The following is a 13,532-nucleotide window of genomic DNA, read 5'->3' on the forward strand; positions in this document are numbered from 1 at the left end:
AGCCACCATCACCTAATAAGAGCCTATTAATAAAATGCCTTATAATAGCCATAAATAAAATCAATTAATTACCAAATAATTATAAGGTAATAGCCTTACTATCAGAGATCTTAGTATCTAATAAATCAATTATCCCTACCTCTTCTACACTAAGTAATTACGTGTTAAGCTAGTAGCGCACTATATTAACCTCTATAATTGTAATAAAGTCTTTATTAGGATTCAGTTAGACTTTCTTTCACCTCTATAGCTTAGAGTTATTAATCTATTATTAAAGATAACTAATCTATATCCCTAAAGTAATATTAATACTATTCTATAAATTAATTCCCTTCTATATTTTCTATTTAATAAGGTAGTATATAGGCGATATTTTCTAAGTACATTTAAGGCTAGAAAAGAGCCTCTTAACGTCTTAGCTATTAGATAGAGTTATAATATTAATATAGTAGCTTATTAAAGGCGCCTAAGGCTTTTTTAGAGTAGTTAGGCGTTATAATACCTCTAAAAGAAGTAAAGGACTAAGTAATAGCTTCACGATATTAATAGGCTAAAGTCCTACTACCTACTAGCTAGTAATAACATTTACTTTAGTAATTCTAAGTTCCTATATCTTTAAATAACACTCTAAGAAGATCCTTTTACTAAGTAGTGATAAATTAGTAATAGTTAGATACCTTCTAAGATATGATATATAATACCTCTTTATAGGGCTAAAGATAGCTATATTAAGAGGTTAAAGTATATAACTACTATATACTAGTAAGAATAGGATAAAAATGTTATTCTAATAATATTCTTATAGAAATTTAGTAGTATAATGACTTTTATAACTATTAATAACTAGTAACTAGTAGCTTAATAGGTATAGCTTTATCTTTAGGATAAAGACTATTTTAAGCTAGTAAAGAGTGATATTATTATTTATCTAACCCTTCTTTATAGCCTTAAAATACTAGTAGGTATAAAGATTAAGCTTATTTAGGAAGTATTATTATTAAACACTATTACCTTAAAAGATAACTAGTAAGTTAAGCTTCTTCCTAGTAACTAAGATATACTTAATAATTATACTCTAATAATATAGCCTAGACTACTTCTTTATTACTATTTACTTCTTTAATAACCCTAGTACTAAACTATTCTCTTATTAGCCTATTACTAGGCCTATCTTATCTATATTATATTAGTGCTTAGGAGGAATATTATATAGGGTAGGAAGGTTAATAAGGCGAAAGAATTCCTATATAGTATTAGTTAATATACTATTAATTCTCTTTATATTAAGTCTCTTACCTTTTAAGGTCTTAATTTTAGGATTTTAATAAAGGAATCCTTATAGCTAATTCTTACTAAGTGGTCTTATATTGCCATTAAGGGTAGCTACTTTCTAAGCTATCTCTTAGACTTAGCTATAAGCTAGAGTGAGGCTTACTATATCCTAAATTAGAATCTAGTTATAGAGATACTTCTTTTAAGTATTAGAAAGGTATTATATCTATTTAAATATATCCCTTTTAAGCTATTTTCCCTTTAGCTAGCTACTAAGGGTTTATTAAGGGATTCCCTAATATCTTCTAGCCTTATATTAGCTTATACCACTAATAATATCTTAAATTATATTTTAAAGGTCTTCTTTAGTATAATAGGTATCTATAATACTCTTATTAAAAAAGAATTAAATAATAATAATAAATGTGTGAGTTATCGCGGTTATTATAAGGAGGTGATGGAGACGGACGCGACGTGTTAGAGTGGCTCCCAGGTGGGTTGGCTCCCAAGTGGGTGATCGACGTTACGGGCTGTCAATCAAGACTCAGACTTGCAAAATTTGTCGCGGCCTGAAAAAGGCTGATGCAGCTGACCCTGTCGAGAGCATAGCCTTCCGAGGGTGGGTAATGAGGAAAGAAATGTCAATTTAAAATCAGGCTGCGAGACATGCTGAGCCTTGGCCTTGCATTGTCTGCTTACAGCACTATACTACGCTTGTGGTCTGTGGATCAATCCCCGGTTTGTGGTTGCTGCCCGCTGGAGTCAAGACGAAGGAATAGCTGGTGACATCCTGCTGAGCAACAGATCATCATTTATCAATCGATAGATGGGGCTTACATGTTACCTATTGCAACAAAAGTGTCACCTTCGAAAGGGACTTTTAGTCGCTCGACAAAGCACCCATCCCACTGCTACCAGCGCTGCCTCATTTGCTGTTCCAGGAGCATTTTGCCAGACGACCATCCGACGGGCGTGCAGGGTCACCTTCAAGAAAGGAATACCCTCAAAAGCATAGAAGTCACGCATTCCGCAACAGTAATGGCGGTCGGATGGTCAGAGGCCTTAAGTTAAAATAAAAATAAAAAATCAGAACAGTGCTTGGAAAGGTAAAGGACCGGCCACCTGAGTCAGCCCTGAAATTTAGAATTGCGTAGTGCAGCGGCAACCACCACCATTGCACGCCATTCATATAATGGACTATTTCCGGCTGGAGATCGTGTGGGTTATATTTACGAGGGGGGGCTAAAGAGGCAACGTACGTGATGGGGGCGTGGCAGGTGTCGAGTGCGGCCATCCACAAGGCTGACGCGTCGCCGTAAGCAGGGACCTGGAGCCAGTTCCATGACGTACATCGCTATACAGGCTTTTAACACGCCAGCATGTACCAAGACAAGGAATGCTGCACATCTCGCTTCAAGACATTGTTCTCGCCATTCGTTATGGCGCTCGCACCCACTACCAAGGGTACAGAAGAAGGAGCAATATCCTGGCGAGACAACGCTGGCGAACGAGACAGCCTGGTGGTTGGCTGGCTAGTTAATTTCTTACGAGAGACGCTATAATTATGGATATAGCTCCTCCAGTGTCCATCCAATGTGGGCAGTTTCCAACGCCAGCGTGCCCACTGACTTTACGGTGTGGCGCGAACACACCTGATGTAGGACTCTCGGCAGGGACCCCGAGTCTCGGAGGTTAATAACCTAATACTTAGTAAGTTAGATCTTACAATTATCTGCGAGAAGGTGTGGGCTCCGTAACAAGAGACGGGTAGGGGCAGGTTTCCTCTAACATCCCAACACCCCAATGTGTCTCTTCCCGCGGACTGTAGCAACAAGCGCAACCCCTTATGCCCTGACTCACGCCAAACACGGGGACTATTTCCCCTTGCGTGATGGGGCATACGAACGAGGCTGGGGAGCAGAGGTGTCAATGTCAAGCTAGCAGAATTTTTGTACGAGACTGTGGGGAGCATCCCCATAGTACCCCCGACCCCACGAATATAGCGAGTCTACCTCATCTAAGCTGGACGCCACTGTAATCTGGTTAGCCCTGTTGCCCAGTCTCTGGGGTTGCGGCGCATGTGTGGCCATTGGGGCAAGGGAGGGAGAGTCGTAAGGCTGACAGACCGCGCCATCCTCGGTTGGTTTCGATTCCTGCCACATGTTCCGGATCATGCCTCATTGATGTGTCGAGTCGAGAGAAGCGACAGCGCACCTGGGTTCTCCCGCATCCTTACCCGCCCATACTGCGGGCTTTAATGCTTCTCTCCAATAGTCTCGTGTGCGCCGCCGATGCGACCCCGAAGCTGGCCCGGCATGAAGACGACACTGCGATTCGACGCGCGCGACACACTCCTCTACTTCAAGAACAAGAAATGGAACGCATTTCGCAGGGTGCCATACCTCGAAAATGTCGAGATCGACCAGCGAACCGCATATTTATTCCTTTTGCCAGCGCTGTTCTTCCGTTTCTTTCCATTCATAATGACACACAACTCCACACCTATGAGCGCATTCCTGGCACTCGTTTTGATATACATACCCGCCCATGTTGCCCTGACAGCTTGGCAAAGCTATTCTTCACTCCTGAGAACGATGCAGCGAGCAAGAGAGATGCGGGAGTGTTCGCCAGTGCTGATGCGGAATGCGCCAAAGCAAGCGTACTCGCCGCCTTCTCCATGGCTAAGGAGCAGTCTGGCGAGGAACCCAGACACCGTCAGTCTGTCGCTATGGGTGTGCGGCGCCCTCCTGACCGTGTGGGTTTATACGTCGGGCATATCTCCGCCGTTTCCGTCGGCCTCGAGCCTCATATCCTCGTCGCCGACGCTCACGGCGTATCTGGAGCGAAATGCGACGTACTATATTTCGGCCACATTTTGGAACAATGAGGACATCTTGAGTGCATGGACATCTGAGACGCTCCAACTCATTGACATCCTCGGCCCCTCCAACGTATACGTATCGATGACGGAAAACGACAGCGAAGACGATACGCCGACGATGCTCCGACGATTTGGCAGACAGCTTGACGTTCTGAATGTCAGGCACAATGTGAATATTTCGACTGGAATCCGTGAAGAGCCCCTAGATGACCCTTGGCGAAGTGTCAGGCATCGGGTAGGGTACATGACAAACCTCCGGAACGGCGCCTTGCAGTCTTTGGAGGACGCCCGCCAACGATTCGATGTTGTCATATTATTGAACGATATTGTCTTCCATCACACCGATGTGTTGAAGCTGGTTTCTGCGCTGGGGGGCGATGACCAGAGGGAGAAAGCTCGCAACAACCACCACAAGAACACGAGGCGGCGCATGGCGTGTGGCCTGGATATGGACAACGCGGCGCTATACGACGCGTGGGTTCTCCAGGACCGTTGCGGTCGGCCCATCACCGGCTTCTGGCCCTTCTTCACCTCGGAAGAGGATAAGCAGGCCGTTAGAGACGGCCATGTGCTAGAAGTTGGGACCTGCTGGAACGGCATCGCGGCTTTGGACGGCGACATGTTCCTCGACTCGCGACTGAGGAGCAAAACGGCAGATTGGCACACGGATGCGCTGAGATTCTCGGAGCCACCAGAGTGCGTCATATCAGAGTGCGCGCTACTACCACTGAGGATCACAAATACGACCGGCGGCGCGCCCATCGTCGTTGACCCCACCGTCGTGGTGGCGTACAGTGTGCGCGGGTGGAAGTATTACGCCGTCTGGCTGCGGATGCCAGTAGTGAAGCTCTGGATGCGCATATTCGAGGAGCGATATTGGGATCTTTGGTGGAACATGGGGATGGGCAAGGGACTGAGGTGGACGGGGCTGGACAATGGGAGAGAAAAGAAAGAATGCATCATTGATGGCTGGCCGCGCTGTGATACCAACGACACCGCTGTGCCAGGGGGTTTCTCGCTCAGATTCAGAGGAGACCTTTGATGACCACAAACTCCATGTGGCTAATTTATAATCATGCACGGTAAATACTATTTAATCTACATTTATATCTCGTATCCGCTGCTCCGCATGCGAACCAGGTAGCTAAAACCCGCCGCGCCCCGTCTCACAAAAACTACCCAGGAGCACTTCCAGGCTATCCTTCAACTCGATAACCATTTCCTTCTCGACAATGTCCTGCTGCAACGACAGCGCAATGGTCATGCTTCCTCTTAGCGAGCTCGAGACACTCACCCCCACAGCCATATCTAGCTGTCTAAGGATTATAGGTCATTCTGTCAAGCTAACCATTACAATCGGCTACTGGACATAAGATCGGACCAGGGCTAAGAGCAATTGATAGACACAAACTTGACATCGTCAGAGAGCATGACGCCGTTGCTATCCTTGCCCCTTTCGACCGTGACCGTCTCGCGGTAGTCGCCGCCACAGGTGTCCCCGTTGCCATTCCCCTTAAAGGCGAATTCGCACTTGGCAAAGCCCACGTTAGCCTGGACCTTAAAGTCGCCGCAGATTTTACCCGTGCACTTCTAGTATAACTTAATATAATAACTATAAATAGTAATTATAAAGCTTAAACTTATTAATATAGTAATTTAATATTAAAATGAAGTTAGATCTAACTTACTTTTTTAATAATAATATAGTTAATAAGTGAGTCGCCTAGATAAGCAAGTCGCCTATTTTAACCCACTTATTTACTAAAGTTAAAATAACTCTATAAAAGTAAAGCTAAAATAGTTAGGCTTTTAGATATAATATATTAAGTTATTAGACTATTTATAATAAAATAGTAATAATTATAAATAAATAGTAATTATATATTATATTAAATAATATATATTAGATTTAATTCTTTTTTAAATTGTTTTTAAATTTAATAACCTTTTAGTCTTTATATATATAACTATAAAACTTAATAAAGAGCTTTAATAAAATTATATATAGTTAGTAAAGTTTAATAAATAATTATAATTAATTCTTTTAATAAGTTATATTAAAAATAAGAAATCTTCTTTTATTTTTTTATTTTTCTTATTTAACTTATTAAAAAAATTAACTATATTCTTTTAAGCCTTTATATCTATTTTTATTATTATAGTATACTATAATTCTAGGAATATAAACACTAAGTAAAGCTATATACTAACTTATAGAAATATTCTATATACTCTAATATTAAGGTATTACTCCTATAAAGGTTATATATTAAATATTAGTATAATAAAAAGCGCCTTTAAGTAATTAATTATAATCTTTAAGAATTAAGTTAATTTAGGTTAAGTTACTTTATATAGGTTAAATTTACGTCTTATATATTATAGTAGGGGCCTTAATAATAAGTTATTATTATAGGTTAAAGGAGAATACCTAGAAGGGCAATTCCTGCCTATAAATATAGGGCTTTATAATTAATTAATTATAATATTTTAAAAATATATTATATTAAAGGAAAAAATTCTACTACTTATTATAAGGTATTAGGCTTTTATAGTTATAATATAAGGGTAGTATAACACATATATATTAAGTATATTATCTAGTATTATAATACTATATATTAAGAAGATATTTTATTTTTAAATAGACTAAAAGATAATTAATTTTAAAAAGAGTTTAAAAAAGAATTAAATCTAATTATTATTAAATTAGTTATTTAAATTTAAATACTTAATATAAAGTATTATTTTTAGATATAATATAGTTAATAAGTAAGTTACCTAAATAAATAAGTTACCTCTATTTTCTAACTCTATACCTTTTAACTATTAATAACTTAATTATAATATAAAAAAACATTTAAAATTAATTAAAATCCTCTTCCTTACTAGTATTTATATTTATAATATAAGTATATAATATAGTTAATAAGCGAGTCGCCTAGATAAGTAAGTCACCCACTCTACCTAGTTTTTAGCACCCTTTATTTTAGTACTTCTATTACTTAATAACGATTTATAGAAATCTCTTTAAAAGAGGTAGGTATTATTCTTACCCTTTAAGCTCTTAAAAAAGACCTAAAACTAAGTTATAAAGAAGCTATATTAATCTATAATATACCTTAAATAACTATCTATAACTAATATAATAGCTAAGTTATATAATATAACTTTATACCTAATTTAAAGAAACTTACTAATTTAAAAAAGAGAGCTATAATAAAATATATTCTTTAACTAGATTTATAAAGACTTCCCTTTTAGTATATAAATATAGAAGATATAGTAAATTAACTACTTATTAAGTATAATAGTAGATATATTAGAGTATACTAGGTAAAAAACCTTATATAATAATAATTAAAGCTTATTATATATTTTTAATAGAGATATAATTATTAAAAAACTAAATATTAAAATCTAATTATTATTTATAATTAGTTTATACTTTTAGAGAATATAATTATAAAATATAATATTATAAAGTCTAATATTTATAACTTTAATAAGACTAGATTTCTAATAGGCTTTATTATAATAAGAATAGTTATTATAAGCTCTAATTAGGTTAGAAAAGTAAAAGTAATATAACTTAGTAATAGGGAATAAGTTACTATAATTTAGGTGGTAAATTCTTAGGGCTTAATAGTACTACTATATATTATAGTAAAAAGCTAAAAATACCTTATATTTTAGTATAAAGATAAATACTTACTTTTAGAGTAGTATATTAATATAAGCTTAAATAGCTAGATAATAAATAAAATTAGTATAAATTAGATTAAATATTTTAATAAATATATAAAAGATTAAAAAAAGAGTAGTTATTATCTTCTAATTCTAGATAGCTATAAAAGTTACTACTTAATTACCTTTAAGCTTTTCTATTAAAAAAAGAATATTATTACCCTTTATATACCTATATATTCTTCCTATATACTCTAGCTTTTAGATATTAGCTATTTTAATATACTAAAAAAGGCTTATAAGTAATAAATTAAGGATCTTATAAAAGCTAGTGTTATAGACTAGCCCTAGGGTGTCTATAAATAGGCGTTATAATTATTATTAACTCTCTTAAGGAGAAGAAAGAGAAGAAATAGGAAGATAGTAAGCCCTTTCTATTTTATAGTAGTCTAGGTTTTATATAAAGTTAGTGTGGAGTTTAGCTAGGGTCTTAATAAAGTTAACCCTAAGCTTAGCTAGTTAACACTTAATCTATACTATCTTAGTTATAATAGTAGGCTAAAGCCTAGTACCTTTATATACCCCCCCTATTTATCCCCCCCTTACTAACTAGTAAAAACTTTTTTTTTTTTTTAGTATATATTATTCTTAGGCTCCCTAAGTATAGTGTGGAAAAATATAACTCTAGTAGGGCTATATATTACTATTAGCTAGGGGTTAGTGGGTGGTAGTTAGTGATTATATAGCTATAACTAGGCCCTACCCGCTCTTTTAAATATCTAATTAGGCCTTTATTATAAACTATTATATAATATATAGTACTATCTAGGTGCTTTAAGTATAAATAAAGTGAAGTAATTATAAAAAGGTAAACTATATAGTAAAAAGACTATACCCCCTTAAAAGAAATATTTATAATAATAAGGTTTTTATTATAGCGCCTAATAGTATTTTCCTTTTTTCCCTCTATTAACTATTTTATTTCCTTATAGTACTATACTTATATTACTTTATTCCCTTCTTACCTTAATAATATTCTTATTATATCTTACTATATACTCTTCTAAACTAAATAACTTTCTTTATATATTACTATATCTTTCTCCTAGCCTTAATAATATATCTACTACTACTATACCTCCCCCTCCCTCTCCCCCTAGTAAGAATAGCCGTAACCTAAATATTAGGTATTATCGCCCCTAATATTCCCTAACTAGCTTTATTATAAAGGGTAACTCTAATAGTGATAAATTTATCTTAAATAATAAACTTAATATACCTTACCTAACCTATCTTAAAGGCACTACTAATAATAGTATACTTAACTACTAACTAGGGCCTAAGGACGCCTATATATTTTATAATAGTAGATATTAAACCTATAAATAGGCCCTTACTATTTTTATAATAAACCCTACTCTATACTACCTTATTTATAATATATAGTAGATTTATAATTTTAGTAAGGCTATAAAAACTCTTACTATAAGTAAGTTAGGGGAGAAGGGCTCTAAAAAGGCTATTTTATAGCCTACTATAGTGCGCCTTATTTAATAATATTATAGTGCCTTAGATACTACTATACTCTACCCTATCCTTATTTAGGATATTTTTACTCCTTATTATCTTAGCCCTAGTACTAATAAGGGCGCTACTACTACCTTATTATAAATAGTACTCCCTACTAGTTCCCTAGGTAGAAACTATACTAGCTAAACTAATATTATTAGTACTACTAACACCTTTAATTAGCTTAGCTAGAATATCTAAGCGCTTATAGTGTATATTCCTAAAAACCCTCTTTCTCCCTTACCTTAGTATAATCTATCCTATTATAGAATTACTACTAATTTAATTATACTCTTAGGAAACCCTATACTCCCACACTTATATCTAGGATAAGCGTAATATACACTATAATAAGAAGAGTATATATATAAATATATTATTAGTAGCTACCCTTATATACCTAACTACTCCTATACTCCTATTAATACCCTCTTATCGCCTCCTAAGCTAGTATAAGTATAATTCTTATAGCTCCTACTCTTTATATTATTATTATAAGTCTTATTCTTAATCGCCTTCTAATAGGCATTCTAATTATTACTATTTTAATTACTATTATTATTCCCCTCACTATTTATCTAGCCGCCTATATAGTTACTACTATTCTAACTAAACTTATAATATTAAAGACATAGACCTTAATAAGTACCTTAGAGAATTAAATAAGGTCCTATCTAAAAAGGAAATAAAATAGTAGTTCCTAATTAGGGTGCCTATTAGGGTAATTAATTTTTATATTATTATTAGTATATATACTAAATAAACTAGCTTAGAGTTTAGGGAATTATTTATAATTTTTTTTTCTTATATTAGTTTTTAGTATTATAAGTTTAGATTAGGTAATAAAGAGATTAAGGTATAATATTAATAAAGCTATAAGTCTATAAAGTAGCCCCCCCCCCTAAAATATTATAATATTAATTATTTCCTATTACTTATACCTATATATCCCCTAATTATTCTATTTTACCTATTTATTATAGCCTACTATAGTGTACTTATTATATACTATTATATCTATTAGCTTCGCCCTAATAAGCCTTAAATATAGCTAATATTAAAGTGTTCTATAAGGCACTAAGTGGCTCCTATATTAGGTCCTAAAAGCCTATCTATTTTACTAAGACTTCCCTTTTTCCACCCTAGCCTCTAGTATTATAGGTATAAAGAACCTCCTTAATAACCTATTTTAGGTATTAGTTATCCCCTAATTTATTATTAACTAAGGTTAGCTTAGGCGCTTAATTATTCTACGCCTAAAATAGTAAGGGGTCTACTACCACCTATTTAACTAGGTTAATATAAAATATCTTATAGAGGCTCCTAGGTAGGTCTAATATTACTATTAATAGACTTAGGGTAACTATAATATAATATTTAGAGCGGACCTAATTAAGCTTTTTATTAGGATAGTTAGTTATAATATTATATAAAGATAGCTATACCTAATTACTAATCTAGAATTTTTCTACTAGATACTAGTTTTAGTTAGACATTTCTTTTTATTATTATTATATATAGGTAATAGTAGACTATATTAGGTTATTATTATCCTTAATATATTATAAGAACTATTAGGCGTGGCCTATTAGTATTTTATTTAATAGGTGTGGGTTATTTAGGTATAATTAGACTACTTTAATATTATATCTATATAAAAGGAAGTTTAAGTTAAAACTTATAACACTTAAGTCCTTATTATTAAGGGCATATTATACTATAAGAAGTTATTATAACTAGTTATATTATAAGTAGAAGATAAGTACTCTTAGGACTACCTACACTTCTTAGTTAGCGTGTTCTATACTACTATCTATCTAGGGATAATAGGTAGTAGATAAGAGTTATAATATATCTAATAGGTGGCATAATATTCTCTAGAACTAACTAACCTAATCTAATTTATAGTTACTAATAAGTTAGTCTAAAAAACTATAGAAATACTACTATATATAGAGGAATTATTTTATACACACTTTAGTACTTATTAATATTATAGCTTCTAACTAGATATATTTTAATAGGTAGTCTATAATAACTATAAGGAAATATAGTTATTCTAGTCTTTCACTTAGTAGATCTATTATAAAATTAACTAAGATTTACTTCTAATATTAATTTATAGTTAGGATAGGCTATAAGAGGCCTTAGTATAATTACCTTAACTTATATATACTATAATAAGGGTAATTCCTAATATAATATATTATATCTTATAATAATCCTAACTAGTAATAGTCGCGAATTAATATCTAAAATATACTATTCCGCCCTAAGTGCACTATTATATTAGATATATAAGCGCGTTTAATAAGTATAGTTATTAGGGGCTCCTAACTAGGTACCTATATATAGTTATAAAATTAGAGTATCCTATATACTAAGATAGTATAGTCTATTATTTACTCCCTATAATTTATTTTAAATAAAAAAGAGTAAGCTCTTTCTTAAATAACTTTTACCTTTTCTATATAGGATATATTTACCTTTAAACTAGTCTTCTATAAAGTTATTAAACTTTTATCTAAAAAGGGGGATAAGGAATAGCTAGATTTAATTACTATAATATTAATAGACTTTAAGATCTTAGTTAAGGGTTAATTAAGGCTATCCTTAAACTATTTAAGGTAACTAAGAGCGTTAAGGTAAGCTATAAGGGGGCCTAGTTAATAGTATAATTAGTATTAAAATAAAGATAAGAATTCTAACTATTATACCTACTATTTAGAAATAACTTATAGTTTAGTAAAGTATTTAAGGTTTTTATAGTTAGTAAGGATTATAAATATATTTTCTTATCCTTATAGCTTAGCCTCTTAGGCTTTTAGATATACTATTATAATAAGGAGTTTTTTATTATAGATAGTATAGTTATATTTAACTAATAAGAGTTTAGCGGAATAGTATACTACTAGGTGTAGAATATTATTATTATCTACCTATAATAGATAACTACTAAGCCCTATTCCTAAATAATCTATTTTAATAATTATATTCTAATTAGGATCTTATAGGGTAAGGTAGAGATTAGATAAGAATAAGGACTTAAGTTACTTAAAAGTGTTATCCTCTTACCTTCCTTATATAAATAGGACGCCCTTATAGGTAAGATATATTAGGGGTTTAGTAAATAAAGAGAAATTAAAAATAAAATCCCTATAAAAGTTTATAAAGCTAAAAAAGCTATATACTCTATATACCTTAGTAGGGGCCTCTTACTACTATATAGCTTTAATCTTCTCTAGGTCTAGTTTAAGCGATTTCCCTACCTCTACTATAAACCCTAGGTACTTAACATTTATAACTAAGAATTCACACTTATTAATATCTAAAAATAGTCTAGCTTTTACTAGCTTATCTAATACTACCTTAACCTTTTCCTTATATTCTTTAAGTATATCTAAGTTATAGATAATTATATTATCTAGGTATATAGATATAAAGTTATTAAGTGTCTTACCTAGAGTCTAGTTAATATAGTATTAGAAACTAGTAGGAGTACCTATAAGCCTAAATAGATATATAAGCTACTTAAAAAGGCTAAAGTAGGTATAAAATACTATATACTTTTTAAATCTAAAAGCTATATATAGCTAATAGAAAGCCACTTAGATGTCTAACTTAGTAAACTATTTTACTATTAAGAATAAATATAGGGTCTCTTTAATAAGTAAGAGAGGATATTAGTCTTCTTTTATAATTATATTAAGGGCCTTATAGTCTATATAAAATCTCTATTTACTATTAGGTTTTTTAATAAGTAAGATAAGTGCTATAGCTAGTAAGGAACTTATATAGATCTAGCCCTTATTAAGTAGGGATATAAGTTATTAATATAGCTCTAATAATTATTTATATAATATTTAATATAGGCGCCTATATAGGAGTTATTTAGGCGTCCTATTAGCTTTTCTCTTAATATTAATTATATAATTAAAGCCTAACTAATTTAGTAGGAGGCTTAATATAGTGTCTTCTAAAAACAGATTAGTATATTCTTTATATTAAGTTAGAAGCTATTTCCTAGGGGATAAGGACTTCTATAATAAGGAGTTAATCTTAAAGATACTTATTATAAGTACTAGAACTTCCTAGCTAGTTTCTATATATTTATATTTTAATA

General features: G+C 32.7%; 1 protein-coding gene across 1 annotated transcript; it reads left to right on the forward strand.

Annotated features, from left to right (window-relative positions):
• Window positions 1–3,563: 3,563 nt before the first annotated feature.
• LMH87_001366 (uncharacterized protein) lies at window positions 3,564–5,195 on the forward strand (the record flags this gene model as incomplete). Its single annotated transcript, XM_056199429.1, has 1 exon — window positions 3,564–5,195. One exon carries the CDS (start codon window positions 3,564–3,566, stop codon window positions 5,193–5,195), a length of 1,632 nt encoding a protein of 543 aa, XP_056056277.1.
• Window positions 5,196–13,532: the final 8,337 nt, after the last annotated feature.

Source organism: Akanthomyces muscarius, chromosome 6 (assembly GCF_028009165.1).
Source record: "Akanthomyces muscarius strain Ve6 chromosome 6, whole genome shotgun sequence".
Lineage (NCBI taxonomy): Eukaryota > Fungi > Ascomycota > Sordariomycetes > Hypocreales > Cordycipitaceae > Akanthomyces > Akanthomyces muscarius.